We start from the raw sequence: 18,154 nt of genomic DNA on the forward strand, positions 1-18,154 counted from the left end.
ATCCATTCTTCTCAATTTCCTACATTTCTGCTGGGATTCTTCTAGTGTAGTTGGTTTCCTACAGAGTGTACTCACTGTACAAGTAAAAATGTTTGGTTACTATTGCTACATGTTCTCTCTTGATTGTTAATCTGAAAAATTCTGTGGATGAGCTAGTTCTTGAGCTTAATCTGTGGAACTGCGTGTTCTTCGAATGTTTTAATTCAGACTCAGTGGAGATGGGGTTTTGAGCTCAATCAAACATTTATTTGGCAAAACACAAGAAAAGATTGATTCTGTTTCAATTCTTTTACTGCTGAGCCTGTTAAGTAAAATGAGGTAAACTTTCTTGCAGTACAAATGTAGTTGAGATAGCTTAAGAACATGATGAACACGTGATTTGAGGGAGAAATAATCTGTTGGAACTATGCTGTGAAAAATCTTCTGATGATCACTTTCTGACTCTGGTTATGGAGACTTTCTAAGGTTTGGAGGTACCCATTTCAGGCAGCAAAGTTCCTTGAGGTAAACCTGGAACAGTTCAGCCTGGATATGAGAAGGCTCAGGGCGTTCTCACCAATGTATAGAAATAGGGTGTGAAGGTGTGAGGGTGTGAAGAAGATGGAGCCAGGCTCTTTTGGCACAAACTGAGGCACAGGAGGTTCCCTCTAAACATCAGGAAACACTTTTTCACTGTGAGGGGTGAGAGAGGCTGCCCAGAGAGGTTGTAGAGTTTCCATCCTCCGAGATGCTCAAAAGCCATCTGGACATACTCCCGGGAACTATCTGTAGGTGGCCCCGCTTGAGCCAAGGGAGTTAGCCCACATGTCCTCCAGAGGTCCCTACCAGCCTCAACCGTGCTGTGATTCTGTGAACCCATGCTTGATTATCTTGTAAACCAGAAATACCCATCTCAAGGCAATATATTGTCAAGAAACCTTTCTTTATTGACACAGATTATTTTCCATATGTAAATTTTAACTTTTTTTTCCCAGTGCCTTAATAAATATCTACAAGGTGCAGCCTATGCCTGCAATTAAGGAAGTTGGAATTAGTTTGTTTTTTACATTAGTGGAATATGTGTGCGATGAAACTCAACGCAATCCTCCCACAAGGCAGTTCTTCACGTCCTGCATTGAGATCCTAGGCCAAGTGAGTTTATTCTCTGATTTTTGGATGCTTAATGCTTATTCCAATTGCCTGCTGATATTGGGGGTCTAATACATTCAGAAGCCTGAAAATTGACTTCTCAAGCTTCTGTCCTGTTTTTCTTTCAACTCGTTGTATGACACATACAGTCTTTAGCAGAGTTTAAGCTTGCATATAAGCAAAATAAAAACTCACATGCTCTGAGGTGCCTTCTTAGTGCTAATAAATGCTCACTGTGTTGGTTAAAAGCTAAGGTAGGATGGATTTTTGGACAGGTAACTAAAGTTTGAGTACTTACAGTGTGTAAAAGTGTTTTGGCACGTATTTTGCTGTTACCCATTACTTCCTAGCTGGTGTATATCTTGTGAGCTTCTGTATTTAGACACCTCTGTTCTACAGCCTTACAGTATTCTTTGTGTAGAAAGTTAGCCACAGGTTTGCTAGTAGAGAAAGTAAGTGCTTATTGTTGGTGGTAAAGGTTGCTGTGAGGAACACATTACATGGGTGCTGTGAGAAAAAGCATTAGCCTATGCTTTGGGTCCAGGTATTAATTTTCCTCTCTTAGATAAAATTTCCATGTGCAGCTGTCCTTAGGTGCCTCAAACAGCTGAAGTGCTTCATAGCTGTAGTTCTGTTTAGATTTTTCCTAGTGTCAGCCAGGGCTTATGAAATCTGAATTCATTTTCTGTTGCTATCCCATCAGACAAAATGTTCTTGTCTCTACAAAAAAGGACCACAATTGTGCTTGTCTCAACAAAAAGCTGTAAGAGGTGTGTTTTCCAATAGATTCATACTGGGCCGTTTTTCTCACCATTCCCGATTTTCCTCAGGTGTTCATCAGTGGGACCAAGTCAGAGTGCAAACGTCTCCTTCAGACGATTCTGCAGAATCGAAGGCTCTGCACTCTTCTTTCTCCTTACTTCACTCCTGTCGCCTCTCCCAATGAATTTGTGACTTTGTACAAAAACGTTGTGGCCTTTCTGAGCGAGGATAACAGTGATGTTGTCTTCATGCTGCTGACAAAGGTAAAGTACTCATGAATACTGTGTCTGGCTTGTGGGTTGTTTTTGTGGGTGTTCTTTCCCTGAAGACTGTGACTTTAGGCTAAGGAAGAAAGAGGTGCCAATCTGGTACTTTAAAATAACATTGACAGTTTCCATAGATCTGTGTTGCTTATCCCGAATGGTATGTGTTGTATTTCAGCTCGAGGCGCTGGAGGCAAAAGCCAATAGGAAGCTTAAACTACCCTTTCCTAGCCCAGATAGTATGTGCTTCCTAGGGCTTACGCTTCAGTGCACTCTTACTTTTGATATGAAATTAAAGCAGGCTCTTGATGGCGGCTTCTGCTTGATGTCTGTAGAGGCATTCATCAAGTGATTTGCATATTTCTTGTTGCAGGACTGCATGATACAGTCGACCTGTTATTGTCAGTGGAGAAATTACTATTACGGACTTTCATATCACTCTGTTTCTCTTAATTAGTTACACAGAGACAGGGTTTGACAGCTGTGAATAGCAGGCAGTCTGTTTTGGGCATGACTGAGTGGCAATGATCAGCATTGTCCCTGCTGACCTCGGTCTGAACAGATGGCCTCGAGCCTACAAGAGCTTTGCACCTCCATCTTAAAATTTATGGACTATGGAGATTAGCCCAGTCTAATGCTTGTAAATGTTTGTTTGGCAGTGGTACTGAAGCATGGAAATTCATACACATCTTTATGAATCTGAGTACCCCTGCCAAGGGTTGTTTTATAAATTCAGGGACTTCTGCGTTATGCTAAATCATAACCTTTGGAGAGCATTACCTTGGTTTTGAGTTAGCGATAATTAGGTGCAAATTCATTATTTTTTTCTTAAATATATAAACACTTCAGGATTTTTTTCCCCCCTGACAGTTTCTCCCTTCTCCTAAAGGTGTTGGGGCTGTTAAAGCTCCTACTTACAAATGCTTCCTGTCCTCTCTTCTAGTTTGACCTTACACAATGGTTAAGTATTGCCAAGCCACCTCTGTCTGAACGTACCAAGCTTCTGGAGTCTATTCACTTGGCTCTCACTGCATGTGGCCTTGAACCTGAAGAAGATATTTTGATGCCCTTTAATATCTTCTGCAAGCATTGGACTAACCTTCTCCAGTATCAGTTCCCTGATCACTATAGTGATTTCCTAAGATTATTCATGCAAAGTGAGTATCTAAATCAATGCACACTAAGCCTTTTGTACAGAGCTCTTCTGGCTTAAAAATACAAACTGCGTGCAGTAGAATTAAATAGCAACAAACATGGAATGATTTAAACTGTATTAAGTTTCTGTTTGCACTTCTTTGTGCATGCTGTGTGATATGTTTTTATTAAATATTTTAGCTCTACTAGAAGGGAGACATTCTCCCGCGGACCAAAGTAAACACACCAGTGACAACAGATTTTCAGCCCATATTACCGGAGAAGGATGGAGGAGAGCTTTCTATTAATGGAAGCACTTACTAATTGTAATTATGCCACAGCCTGTAATGCAGCATCCTTGTTCTTGAGCACCCTTCAATGTCAAACTGAGAACTACAATTATGGAGACCTGGGACTGATATTGAAACCTGCTGAAAATGTCCTGGTTAACATTAGATACTACCTGTAATCTGATGTACCTGTAAAAGGAGAACAAAAGTACTTCCTTTCTGTCAAACAATACGTGCTGAGGCAGCAACTGTCTCTTAATATGTGTTTGTAACCAGGGATGTACTAAGTGCCTGGGAAACTCTCTAAGAAGAGACCATGTAGATGCCAAAAGGGAATGTTAAATGGCTTATGTTTGGGAATTAGAGAGATCTCTCACTCTTAAACTTGGGGCGTGGTTTTTTTTTTTTTATGCAGTAGGGACCTCGAATTTCAACCTTTCCTGACTCGTACTGGGAAGGGGACTAATGTCCTTGTCCTGATTTTCACAAATGCATTCCCTGTGCTTTCTCCTAAGGTTCATCAGAGCAACTTCTAAGCCCTGACTGCTGGAAGGCATCACTTAAAGCTTTGGGATGTGGTTCACCAGTGACTGAACAGGGAAGCTTCAAGAAAAGTGATTCTATGGAAAGTCCTGTATTGCGGGATGCTGCAAAAATTCTCCTCTCTGCAGAACAGGTGGGTGCCTCTTTGGGTGACTTATTATGTTTTTCAGCTGAAACAGATGCCCACATGCCCACCGGTGACAAATAACACTGCTGCGCAGTCTTCCTGTAGCTGATTCATAGTTTCCTTCTTTTTACAGGTTAGAGAGACGATAGAATGGCTTTCCACATCTTTCTGCAAACTCCGACTGGCTTCGATGGACTTCAGGACTTTTGGCCTGTTTTCAAAATGGCGTCCATATGTTCCTGAAGTGAATACACTTCTGGAGTATCTTATTAAACAACTTATTGACACTGAAGTTGACAATTTAGCCCAAGAGCCCCTTGGCAGTAACAGAGTTCTAGCAGGTAATGTGTCTTGTAAGCAGATTACTTAGGAACAGACACTCAATTTCTCTAATTTCCTCTGTTAAAGACCATTTAAATATACAGTAAAATCTTCTTATTCTGCACTTGTACAATGAATGGAATGTTAAAATACAGATGGGAAATGTTGATGCCACTTCATGACAAATGTGGGACTTTATGCTTTATCTTTATGCTTGTTGGAAGAAGCTTGTATATATTTGAGTTTGCTTTAAAATTATTTTATGAAGAGATCATACTTTCTTCAAAGAAAAACACAGTCTTTTGCACAGAGCAGGGGTTTGGGAATGAGGGATCACTGAATTTCCTCATGATGTGATTTTTGATTTGGAGAAAATTGCCAAAACACCTTTTACTTTAATATAAGCAGGTTTAAAGTGTGAGTCATCGTTAACCTCACAATCTCAGATATGTTAAAGAGATATTAATGAAACATCTAAACAGTGCAAAAGGCTTATGATTTTTGTTAAAACAATCGTATTGTTAACTAGAGTTACTAATAAGCATATTGTATTTTACATTTTTATTTGACTGGAAAGAACTGATAAAAAGTTGGAATAAGCAAAGGAGATTGTATTCAAGTTTGGAGAAGTGTAATGTGTTCACTGATGCTAGTTTGAGGGGAAAAAAAGCAACTTCTATGTTTTACTTTCTTCTAGCATTGCAGTCCTTGTATTCAATCATTGCTGGACTCTTTAAACCATGGATACTTGTCTTGGATAAGGAAGATGCAAGGTATATATTGCATTTTAAAATAAATGTGTTTTTCTTCAAGTAAGGACTTTTCACCCTATAAGACTGACTTTTGTTGTTACCTGATTTTTTTTTTTCTAATTCACGGCTGTATTGTGACCTTCTATTAAGTAGCTCTGACTTGTGTGATATCCTTAACAATTACAGAACTAATTCATGAGTTTCTTAAGTCAAGTTTTCCAATACTTGGACTGAGTAATTGTTTTGGATACAAGAAATATGACCAAGCTCTGGTGAGGAAGCAGAGATGAGAAAAATATGAAACGTGCTTAGTTCCGTAAACACAAAAAAATTAAATTTTAGATTCCTTTTTTTATTTTCTATAATACTGATAACTCTTTAACTTAAAACAAAATATAAAACCCAAACAAATACAACCCCAAATGCCACTGGTATGTAAAGATACCTTGGACCAAATCAGTCTTATGATGATCTACTGTCTTGTGTTTGTCTGTCTTCACCTGGAGAGTTATTTGTAATGTTATACACTTAAATTTGGCTTTCTTATGAAACCAAAAGCTTTTTGAGCTCTGAGCACATCTCCAGCATTTAATTAGAAGGCTAACTGTGAGTGGTATGTGCTGTCATTCAGAAATTCCTGTGTTTTGGTATTTCATTCAGTTATGAAATATCAAACAAGTAATCTCTTCTTACTCAATGGTATCGTGGATCTTCAGTGTGACTTTAAAGTATGTAGCTCTTCTAAGGAAGAAAAAGGCAGTTCTAAAGAGCTGAGTTTGAATAAAAGGACTGCTGATACCTGCTACATTGATTTACTGTATGCTATTTGCTATATTGATTTACTGTGCTTTAGAATATTGTTTATGTGTTTAAAGTCTGGTAACTCAACACTGAAATTTGTGTTGCTTCACTCCTCCTTTTAAGTAACCAGCCCTGCTACCCTTGGTTAGAGAGTGACACTCCTGAAGCATCCACCATGGTCTCTTTGTTTACAGATTGCATCAAGCTTTTGCATGAGAGCTTTAAAGGTAAGTGAAGTCTGTGCTGTTTTATTGTAGTGGCGCTTTCTATTCTTTCAGACCAAAAAAGACTTTTTTTATTGAGATAAGGGCCATGAAGGGGTTTTGTTTGTCAGGAACTTTTAGCCAAGATGATCACTGCAGTGGTATCAGGAGCATTTCTTTATTTCATCCTTAAAAAACAGCTTTTTTTTTTCTTCCTGGGCAAGGGAGATAAAATGTTCCATAAATGCATATCTGTCAGATAACAAAGTTAATGTGAAGGAAAGCAAAACAAAATGAGCTGTCATGAGAATTGCATGACTTCATTCCAGGTCAGTGTTGTATGGGAACAACGTATGCGCTAGTATGTCACAATAACCGATACATGTGTCTCAACAGCTGTCTTGGGAGTAATTTAATCTCCAGGATGGATCATTTTGAGCTCTTACTTAGCGTTGCTTGTTGTGCCTAATGTGTAGTTAGAGATAGGAATGGAAAAAATTAGTTTCATAATAACTCGGATGAACTAGATTCAAACTTATCTTGTAAAAATAAATAAACAAAAATAATGTATTATCATGTGTTTTATAGACTTCATAGAATCCCAGAATGGTTTGGGTTGGGAGGGACCTTAAATATCACCTAGTTCCAACCCCCTGCCCTGGGCAGGGACGCCTCCCACCACACCAGGTTGCTCCAAGCCCCATCCAGCCTGGCCTTGAACCCCTCCAGGGATGCGGAGGCCACAACTAATTTGAGATACATAAGATCTTTTTTTAAAAAAAAACAAAACAAAACAAAACAAACAAAACCAACAAAAAAAACCCCAAAACCCCAACCCAACGTAAAAGCAATGAAGTTCTACATGGAATGAGTATTTTATAACTTCAGATTATTGTCCAGCAACTCTTCAAATGATCGAGGAAGGGCATGAAATTGTAAGCTTCCCCACTTTTTGATTTGGAGAAAAAAAAAAAATCTAAAAGCTTAATCTGCAATCTTTTTTCCCTTTGATGAAGATATTTTAGTGTAATTTGCATTTATGGTTTTTCATCTTCAAAATTGGACTTCCTTCTGTAATCAAGCTTTCCCTGATTTTTTTCTGTTTTTAATTCAGCTATTTTCTTTGATTCTAGATAAGCTGTTGCCAAGTCACCATGGGGCTCTCTGGTTGCATCTAATGCATTACTGTGAATGTTGCACCGCCCCCAAAATGCCAGAGTTTATTCTCTATACTTTCCATACTGAGTTCAGAAGGCTTCCATGGAAGGAAATGCATCCAGACCAGATGCTTATGGAAGAGTTCTTTAAAGTGAGTACACGGCATCTGTTCAATTAAGTTCATAATCAATGTTGCCCTTGAAAATAATTGGAGAACTGGAGGCAGTTCTTCTGGCAAGTAAGCTTTTGAAGTTTGTTTGTAGAATTCACAGGCTGCTCATTTTGTGATTGATTTTTGTGAAGCAGTGCTATTCAGTCTTAGCCGAAGTTACAGGGAGCTTTAAAGCTGGCAGTGTTTGTAACCTGTCATTGCGCTCTCTGAATGTCTCATTTATTGCATATGTATTTATTATGTACTTAGAGTTAATATATTTTACTATTGCCATGTGGTACTTACTTCTAAGTTGTCTGAGACAAGGTAAACCTGCAGATAGGTGTGGAAATGCCCCAGGATTTACTGCTTGTCTGTTTGGGATGAGTTCTTCACGCAGTCCTGAACAGGCTCAGAGTTTCTTAGTTTCTCTTAGAGTGAAGAGAAATGGATGCAGTCACACACCTTGGAGTTTGTAATAGATTATTTCTTTCCCGTTTGCAGTAGCTTGGTATTCTGTAGTGGGTGAGAGGCTTAGAGTATTATATGTGCAGCTCTTCTAGGGGGGCGTGTAAAATGATGGAGAAGTGGTATCTGTCTACTCCTCTGTTGACCTAAAATGCTGCTGTGGATTTATGGCTATGTAAGGAACTGACAGTTATGAAATTATTTATATCTTACATTGTTTTATGTGCCTTTTTTTGCTTTCTCCTTCCTAGATTGAAAGAGGCAGCCCCAAGAGTTGCTTCTTATTCCTGGGTTATGTTTTATGTGAAATAAACTGGGTCAGTGTCCTCTCTGATGCCTGGAATCCCAACCCTCATCCTCAGACTTACAACATGATTGTCTGTTTGCTGTTTATGATGGTCCTGTTGGCGAAGGAGGAACAACTTATAGGCAAAGAGGTAATTTTTGGAAAGGTGCATACCTGTCTGTCTTAGAAAAGAATAATCCTTTGCTAGCAAGGGCACAGGATGCAACTCCTTTCTCACTTGCAGAATGATTAACTCAGAATTGTTTTTTGCATAGGTAAAATACCCCAAATGGCATTCTAGAGATGGCCAAGACTGATTCCTTATGTGGGGCATTTTGTATAACTGAAAAAAGAAGAGCTGCTCTTCATTTTAAGAAGCTTCTGTAGGTGCTGCAATCCAGCAGTGTTGTAAAGAGTAAACAAATAAATACAGACAGTTTCCTGGACCTACAAAATGACACTCGGGTTTTGGAAAGATCAGATATGTACATTAGTTTCATTAGTGTTTAAAAAATTATTGTTGTTATATGAAGCTACTGTGCAGTTGTTTTTCCTCTCATAGTTAAGTATGCAATGCTGCATAGTATAGCTTTCTTGTCTCTTAGGCCAGCCCTTAATTAAAATCTCTGTTTCCTTTTCTCTTTCCTGGTTTTGGAGAGCCTTAGTTATAAGTACAGGCAAAGTAGAGGTAGTATTAGCAAGAATTTACATATGCACCTATAATACATGTGCATATATATGTATGCACATGTTATGTGCACTTGTGTATAGGTGCATATGTATTGTGCATGCATATAGAATCATAGAACCACAGAATGGTTTGGGTTAGAAGGGACCTTTAAAGGCCATCTAGCCCAAACCCCCTGCTGTGCGCAGGGACATCTTCGACTAGATCAGGTTGCTCAGAGCTGCATCCCAGAGCCCCATCACCCTGACCTTGGATGTTTCTGGGGATGGGGCATCTCCTGCCTCTCTGGGCAACCTGGGCCAGTGTCTCACCCCCCTCAGTGTAAAAAAAATTTTCTTCCTTATATTAATCTACCGTCTTTTAGATTAAAACTGTTACACCTTGTCCTGTCACAACAGGCCCTGCTGAAAAGTTTGTCCCCGTCTTTCTTCTGAGCCCCCTTTAAGTACTGAAAGGCCACAGTAAGGTCTCCCCGGAGCCTTCTCTTCTCCAGGCTGAACCCCCCCAGCTCTCTCAGCCTGCCCTCACAGCAGAGGGGCTTCCGCCCTCTGAGCATCTTTGTGGCCTCCTCTGGACATGCTTCAACAGGTCCATGTCCTTCTTTTGCTGAGGACTCCAAAGCTGGATGCAGTACTCCAGGTGGAGTCTCACCAGAGCAGAGCAGAGGGGTAGAATCACCTCCCTTGACCTGCTGCCCATGCTTCTAGAAGGACGTTGTGGGGGACTGTATCAAAGGCCTTAGAGAAGTCCAGATAGACAACACCCATAGCTCTTCCCTTGTGCACTGATGTAGTCACTCCATCATAGAAGGCCACTAGGTTGGTCAGGCAGGACTTGCCTTTGATGAAGACAGTACTGGCTGTCTTGAATCACCTCCCTGTCCTCCATGTGCCTTAGCATAGCTTCAAGGAGGATCTGCTCCATGATCTTCCCAGGCACAGAGGTGGGGCTGACAGGTTGGTAGTTCCCAGGGTCCTCCTTCCTGCCCTTCTTAAAAATGAGTGCAATGTTTCCCTTTTTCCAGCCACTGAGGACTTCACCTGACTGCCATGACTTTTCAAATATGATGGAGGGTGGCTTGACAACTACATCAGCCAATTCCCTCAGGACTCTGGAATGCATCTTGTCAGATCCTGAACTGACATGGTCATGGACTTACGTATGTTCAGGTTCCTCAGGTGGTCACAAACCTGATCCCCCAGTCCCTGCCGTGTGGCTCATCCACTCAAGACATGTGGGGAGAGAGGCTGCCGGTGAAGACTGAGGCAGAAAAGTTGTTGAGTACCTCAGCCTTCTCATCCACTGTTACCAGTTTCCCAGTTGTGTTCATTGGGGGTGTGGCACTTTCTTTGACCTTCCTTTTCTGGCTGATATACTTGTAGAAGCTCACCTTACTATTCTTTGTGTCCCTTCCCAAGTTCAGGTCCAGCTGTTATACGTAATATATGCATACGCAATATTGTATATAACTTAAGGTGAAGCTTTTTCTGACAGCCTGAGGGAAAAGAGTGTCTAGCGTCTGCCCAGTTCGATTCAGGCAGTCTGTCAGTATGAGTGCAGGAGCAGCTTTGACTGGTGTTTGTACCTGTGGTGCTGTGAGAAGACTTTGGGAGGCTCACTGAGTCACGTTTATTCTGTCATGGCCAGTCATGTAAATCTCCACTGCTCCTTGCTGCTTTTCTGAGTGGCGAACACAAGTGTGTGGAGGGATGGTAAGGAATTGCTCGTTTATGAAAAGCTTATGCCTGGCTCTGTCTCACTGTGCATTTTCGCGATGTTTTCCAGCCTGATCTTTGGTACTGGTCACACTTTACGTTGATCGTGTTAAGCACAACTCAGCAATGGGATTAGTCCCTCTGAGGTTAGGAGCAGCTCTTGATCTGAGCGTAGCTTTTTTTCATAGTTGTCTTAAAGGAAAATACTTGTCTGCTTGAACATGTTTTCGCAGGAGTTATAAATAAGTGTTGTTCAGTCTTTAGTCAGAACTGCTTTTGCAGGTATTTATTTCTTACCATAAAATGCTCCCCTCCTAACTTCATGTGATGTGATGACAAGTCACAACGATGTAACAAAATCTTGAAGACCAGATACGTCTTTAAGAAGCTTGTCACTGTCTGTTTCTGGTGAGTTACTGGGTACAGATTACTTCATCTGTTGAATTTTAGGTTGATTTTTCTCGTTCCCTTGCTCTGAAGGAGGATTTGGCCATCTCTTATTTCTCAGCGCTTTTCCCGTTTATGGTTGCATTCCAGTATTTCTGAATTCTTGGAACAGGAAAGACAAATACTGGATGTTAGGATAAGCTTTCCAAAACACTGCTTTTGCTAAGAGCTCTGTGTGGGTATATCTAGCACAGTTTCATTCAATCCATTGCTTCTGAAGGACTCTTCCAGAGGGGCTGGGTTATCTTCAAGAAGCCCCATCTACCAGCTTTATCCTGCTTGCAGCGTCTTCTGTTTTCCGTTTCCTCTGAGGCGTTACGAGGTGCTGTGTCAAGATGGCACTGGCAGCCTTTGATCAACATTGTATTCCAGTTTTGGAAAATTACCGGAGTTCACATGCATCAACCTGAATGTATTTGCTTATCAGGAGTTTCGCAAGCTTCAAAAGATACCTGTTTGTACATTGTATGAATCAGCCTCGGGAATTACCTCCTAGCCTCCAGCAATGTGTTAAAGTGACACAGTGTCACTCTTGTTTTACTTCCCAGAATGCTCCTGTGACACCTTGACTTAAATCTCAAACTCTTTATTTCACTGTCCTATGTTCTAGTGCATGAGCAACTTGAAAAGTAGTCGGTGTAGTACAGTGTCACATTCTTCTTGATGTACAATCATAGAATCACAGAATTATTTGGGTTGGAAGGGACCTTAAAGACCATCTAGTTCCAACCCCCTGCCCTGGGCAGGGACACCTCCCACCAGCCCAAGTTGCTCCAAGCCCCGTCCAACCTGGCCTTGAACCCCTCCAGGGATGGGGCAGCCACAGCTTCTCTGGGCAACCTGGGCCAGGGGCTCACCACCCTCACAGCAAACAATTTCTTCCCAATATCTCATCTAAATCTCCCCCTTCCAGTTTAAAACTGTGATCCCTTGTCCCATGGCTCCCCTCCCTGCTCCAGAGTCCCTCCCCAGCTTTCCTGGAGCCCCTTTAGGGACTGGAAGGGGCTCTAAGGTCTCTGCAGAGCCTTCTCTTCTCCAGGCTGAACCCCCCCAACTCTCTCAGCCTGTCCTCCCAGCAGAGGGGCTCCAGCCCTTGGAGCACCTTTGTGGCCTCCTCTGGCCCCGCTCCAACAGCTCCGTGTCCTTCTGCTGTTGGTGGCCCCAGAGCTGGACACAGCTCTGTAACCTCATTTGGGTTAGTTCTGGATCCTTACAGTTTTTAGGTTGTGTTGGCCATCAGCACAATTCCAAGATTTGTTCATTCTATAATGTGTAGAAATGTGGTGCTTCGCAGTGTCTAGGGGTGACCTTTTGTATTGCAGATGTATACAAACCCTTGAGAGGAGGATTGCGGCAGCTGAAGCTAGGCTTTCTGCTGCTTGCAGACAGAGAGACTCTTCCATCTGCGTTCTTGCATTGCCTGTGTGAGTCCACTATCTGTGGACACTGTAGGCTGCTGTACTGTTTAGGATGGTATTTATGAAAATAAGCACTTGGCTAGTCCCCCAGTTTGGTAGATGATTCACTGAATGGAAAGTTGAGGCACCTGACTTCTGTCCCTCGTCTACTGTGAGCTCAGGTAATATATTTTTAATGCTTTTCTTAAACCTCTACTGAAGTGACTTTACCTTGTAGGGTCTTCATTTCTTTCTAGCTGTCTTTACATGTTTACATGTCAAATTTTAATGTCTCCCACTGAATTTAGTACTTGGTTAGAGCTGCAGCAGCAGTCTGAGTACTGTTATGTGAATGCTAGAGAATATGTCCACGTGTTGGCTTGCTGCTTGAATTGAGGACCTGCTTTCCAGACAGACTCCCAGAGGTCGTCTGTTTCTGTTCCGTCTACATCAAATTTTGGAGTCTTGGCTTTCTTCTGATACTGTGTACTGTGAATATTAATTCAAAACAGCAAAGAAGGTGGAGCTTAGACTAATGTCTTTAAATCTTCAGGAATCGCCACTCATAAATCTTCTTGGACAGACCAGCTCCCTTCCATGGCAGCTTGTGGGCATTTCGTCTTATCAAAGCATCATCAGCTACTGCAACAGTCACTACCCTCCCTCTGTTATCCTTGCAAAGAATACTGCAGCTGAACTGATAGTGAAGCTCCTGAAAATCTCAGCAGGCTTTGGTGCATCTTCAGATAGTCACATCCACCTTGTAAGTTGAGCTGGTTTTGCAGTGTCTCTGAGCTGTTCTTGTTGCTTGCAGTGTTCTGCTTTTGTATATTATGGAGTGTGGAAAAAGTTCTAGGCATGACTCTTTTTTCTAATTGATCTTGATTAACAGGATGCAACACTGAAGTGCCAAGCGTACATTCGCCAGGTGGTTCAATTTCTCAGCACCTTAGAACAAAGCGGAAAGATTACTCTTGCAGCTTTGGAACAAGAAATGTCCAAGTTGCTAGATGATGTAGTCATCTTCAGTCCTCCAGGTTTGTGTTAAAGAAGTGGCAAATTACTTCAAAATTGTCAGGGTCCTTTATTGTACTGCATGGACTGTTAAGCATCTATGACTATGTAATTTACTTGCATTGCTTTAATGTCTCCCTTATGGGCTGCAAGGCATGTTGCTTTGATTGATGTATATATAGGCTGTGTATTAGCACAAACCAAAAATACAAACATTACCCCCTAGAGCTGTCAAGAGTGGCAGGACCAATAGAAAAAACAGAGGTTATGTTGTGAGTAAAACTGACTGATATACAGGAGCTTGAGGGATTCTTTTCTTCGCTGTCTAGTTTTTTACCCCCCCCACAGCTTTTTTTTTTTTTCTTATTTGGCTTTTGCATCTTTTTTAAAAGGAAGAATGACAGAAATATACTGTCTTGGTCCTGAGGGATCGGGTTCTACACTAGTAGTATTGTGTGTCCACACCCACAGCATTTGTATTGATCTCAATGTTAGTACTAGTACCATCATGAGCTTCCTCTATCAAACTAAGACTTCAGGTGAAATCAGTCATCTCACTGTACTACACAGAAATACTTGTCATGAGTCGTGTCTCTTCCTGCCCATGACCCACACTGTTGTGCTAGCAAGAATGAACAGAAAGTGTCCAAAAATCTGTGTGACTGGTAACTGTCTCTCGGTACTTTTATTGCTTCTTGGGCAAGCTCTGTAGAACAGCCCCATAGCCTGCAAAATTCTTTGTGTGTAGAAGAGAAGTGAAGGCTTGCGTCTTACTGCCAACGCTCCTTGTAGCTGAGAAATTTTGGAGGAGACAGGAGCTCCAGTATATGAGGAGTAGCTCTGTTTCATGAACCCCTGCGCGTGCTTGTATATGTTAAAGGGCTGAAAGAAGGAGAATGCTTTGTGTTTCTCAACCAGGCTGTGGAGCACAGGAGGATCACTGCTGCGGAGAGGCTGCAAAGTGATGATGTCTATCAGATTTAGCTTCTCTATCAGGTTTGGAGGGGGCTAGTGGAGGTTTCTGGAAGAGCCTCCAGGGTAGCACCTTCGCTTGGCAACAGCTGGAGAGGAGGAAGCTGGACTTCTTGCATGAGCACTTTGCCAGGACTGGTGCCAGGAATTGTCCCAGGGGGATGTGGTGGGCCCTGAGGTCACAGAATCACAGACTGGCAGGGGTCAGAAGGGACCTCTGGAGATCATCCAGTCCAGCCCCCTGCCAGAGCAGGGTCACCCAGAGCAGGTTGGACAGGAACGCGTCCAGGTGGGTTTTGAATGTCTCCAGAGACGGAGACTCCACAGCCTCTCTGGGCAGCCTGTGCCAGGGCTCTGCCACCAGGTCAGGTGTCTGGTGGTGGTTCTGCTCAGTGGCCTGCAGCCTGTGTGGGGGACTTGGCTGTAAAACTAGTTGTGACCAGTTAACCTCCTATTTTAACCTCCTGACCTCCTATAACATTATCTATCTTGTTTAGTCTGTGATAAGATGTTTACTTTAACGGAGAGCTGTGCTATGACAGATGACTGTTGGGGCTTTTTTACTTTTTTAATTTTTTTATTAGTAGGTAGATGATACAAACAGAATAGCTTAGTTTGGAAGGGACCTCTGGAGGCCTGTAGTCCAACCTCCTCCTCAAACCAGGACTCGCTTCAGAATTAAATCAGGTTGTTCAGGGCCTTGTCCGGTGAGCTTCCAAATATCTGCAAGTGTGGAGGTCTCAGCCTCTTTGCATGATGTTTTTCCAGTGATTAATCCCTCTTTGTGCACAACTTTTCTTCTTAACAAGAAGAAAGAGAAATTCTTCCTTCTACAATGCCTGATATTGCTTGAAAATTTCCTCTTCTAACAATATTAGGGTTTTTTTTTTTTTTCATCAGTATGTTCAAAGGTCTACTCTGTACTTAGACTTTTAAGAGCTAAGCACAGGAAACATTTGTGCTGTGAGGGTGCTGTTACAGGTGGGCCATGGTAACATGCCAAGAGATGGTTTCGAAAAAATATTCTGTGGCTGAACACTGGGATTGGTAGGAAATCTAGGAGCCTGGAAATGCATGAAGGGATCGCGATATTTCAGGGCTCACCTCAGTCATATTTCAAATTGAATCATCTAAAATCTTGATTGTTTCACTCTAAGCTGTGCTTTAAATCGTGTCTTAATACCAGGTTTTCTTGGAGACTGTAAACATGCTTTATCATTCAATTTATTTGTGCTGCAGTCATGGTAAAAGACTCTAAGTGAAAGATGAGCTCCGGTGTACTCTGCTGTATCAGTTGTCTCTCTGTTTAATGAATGATGAACTATCTCATCAAGGGAAGAGACTGCCAGGAACGGGTGTCTCGTTGCAGTTTCATAAGTACAGACAAAGAATTGAGATGTGTAAAGAGCAAGAGGCTTTTCCCAGTATCTACAGAACAGGTTCAGTGCTGAAGTTGAACTTGGGATCCAGCGTCTGTTTTCTGAAATGGCTCTCTCATTTCTGACTTTCAGACATGGATCTGCAAACACGTCATATGGCCCTCAGCAGTCTCTTTACAGAAACGCTGATGATGATGAACAATTCGAGCGTGACAACAGCCGAGTCGCTGCGGGGGAGCTTACGGAAGTGGATCGACGGCAAAATGCACGGGTTGCTAGCGATGCCCCTGCTCACAGCAGCGTGTCAGAGCCTGGCGTCTGTGCGACACATGGCAGAGACGACGGAAGCCTGTATCACTGCTTACTTCAATGAAGGTAGGAGCCTGTCCTCTTCTGTTGCTTGTCTCAAAAACATTGATCTGTCTTCGGATGCCCATTAAATACAAACTCTCTGGAACCCGTACAGCTTCACGATGCCCAGTGCTGGAACTGGGTTTTAATCTGGTTTCTGTAATCAGAGCTCTTTTTGTATTTGATGGCTCCCAACTGTGGCACGTGTATGTACGGTAGTATCTACAGATAGAAGAGTTAGGCCATTGTGATTTGGGCTCTTCAGCTGCTCTGGTTGTGTATTTTCTGAAGAGCTATATCTGTATTTGTGAAGACTGATCTGCTCTGTGCTAACGGTTGCCATTTTTCCAGCTAAAGGAGAGGACATTTAAAAAAGAATCATCCCAAGAAAACAGAACAGATATTTATGTCCCCTCCTGTAGTATTCTGTAGGCTAATTTAAGGAAAAAATACTATTAATTGGTAAAACTCTGAAATTCTGTGGGTTGTTTTGGGGGATGGTGTGTGTTTCTTTTTACGTAATCCTTGTGGGACTACATACTGGTTTTTTTCCACATTTTATGTAATCAGATTTTAGTACAGCTGCAAGAAATACTTAAAACTCTATTGCTAAAATTTTCAAATTTAATCCTGACTAAATGCTGGGAAAATATCTTCCATTGGCCTCGAGGAGATGCTCTGTGACAGTAGAGTTTTTCTTTTCTGTCAGTCAGAGTTGCATGACAAATTGCTCACCCAGAAAACAGCTAAACTGGCTCAAATTCTGTAATTTAAAGGAGCGTGGTGAAGTAATTCCAGTTCTCATGTTTTACCAAGTGCTGCTTACTCACATGCCCTTTGTTCTGTCCTTTTGTTTTCTTTATAGACTGTCCTCACCACCAGGATTTAGGCTGGGGCCCAGTACTCGCCTCCCTGCAAGTTCCTGAGCTAACCATGGAAGAATTCCTGCAGGAGTGTCTGTCTTTAGGAAGCTACTTGACGCTCTATGTCTACCTGCTGCAATGCCTAAACACTGACCAAACTTTTAATAATGAAATGAAAATCTTGCTAACCATCGGCAAATGGCTGGAGCAAGTGTACCCAAGGTATGAAACTCAAGGCTTCTGAATCTGCCTCGACTTTTAAATAAGGCTGTAGTTGTATGGCTGGTATAATTGAGTGGCCAGGTTAATGAGGTTAATTCACCAGGCTGCTGGATGAAATGGCCAAACCTTCCATATCCACTATTACGGAGTATTCCCAGCCCCAGTGCCAACACTAATAGTTGTTTTGGATACATAGCAGACAAAATGTTATGTACTTGAACACTTCTGGTGCAGTTTTGGACAGTTTTCAGTCAGAGAAGCTTGATTTCAATGTCTGGCTTTGTGCTCAATTAAAATTACTTAAAGCAAACCCTCAATCACCGTGGATTACACTTCCCAGAACTTCCACTAGGTGGGATGAGTTATGTGCTAAATATCGTTTGATACTGAGAGCTGGTGTTCAAAGCTGCTCAACGGCGACTGTCAGCAGCTCTGAACCAAATCTGAACCGAGTGAATGTGGTGGGGCACACAGAGTTAGGGGCTTGTATCGCTGTGAAACAACTTAATTGGATAACAGGGTTCTGGGGAGAAAGGATGGATAGCTTTTAGGGTTAAAAGGGTAATACATACTTAAAGTACGTCACAACTGTATATACAGTTGCTGCTGAAATTGCCAGAATTTAGCAAACGTGAATATTTTTCCATGTTGATAATGTTCCTATTTTCTGTGAAAGAACGTTTTAGGAAAATGTACATTCACACTGTTTCTTGAAATTT

The 18,154-nt window shown here is 41.9% G+C and overlaps 1 protein-coding gene across 3 annotated transcripts in view; it reads left to right on the forward strand.

Moving 5' to 3' along the window:
- EPG5 (ectopic P-granules 5 autophagy tethering factor) overlaps positions 1-18,154 on the forward strand; it is a 58,345-nt gene that overhangs the window by 36,419 nt on the left and 3,772 nt on the right. For 2 of the 3 annotated variants that reach the window (XM_074569986.1, XM_074569987.1), the window contains exons 29-41: positions 975-1,131; positions 1,959-2,153; positions 3,097-3,310; positions 4,093-4,253; positions 4,381-4,588; positions 5,266-5,341; positions 6,245-6,348; positions 7,458-7,633; positions 8,353-8,538; positions 13,188-13,397; positions 13,527-13,671; positions 16,132-16,374; positions 17,216-17,435. In XM_074569986.1, the coding sequence (XP_074426087.1) occupies positions 975-1,131; positions 1,959-2,153; positions 3,097-3,310; positions 4,093-4,253; positions 4,381-4,588; positions 5,266-5,341; positions 6,245-6,348; positions 7,458-7,633; positions 8,353-8,538; positions 13,188-13,397; positions 13,527-13,671; positions 16,132-16,374; positions 17,216-17,435 (2,295 nt within the window). The remainder of the gene's footprint in view (positions 1-974; positions 1,132-1,958; positions 2,154-3,096; positions 3,311-4,092; positions 4,254-4,380; positions 4,589-5,265; positions 5,342-6,244; positions 6,349-7,457; positions 7,634-8,352; positions 8,539-13,187; positions 13,398-13,526; positions 13,672-16,131; positions 16,375-17,215; positions 17,436-18,154) is intronic. The other variant, XR_012584914.1, reaches the window with a different exon arrangement.

This window comes from Larus michahellis, chromosome Z, assembly GCF_964199755.1.
Source record: "Larus michahellis chromosome Z, bLarMic1.1, whole genome shotgun sequence".
NCBI lineage: Eukaryota > Metazoa > Chordata > Aves > Charadriiformes > Laridae > Larus > Larus michahellis.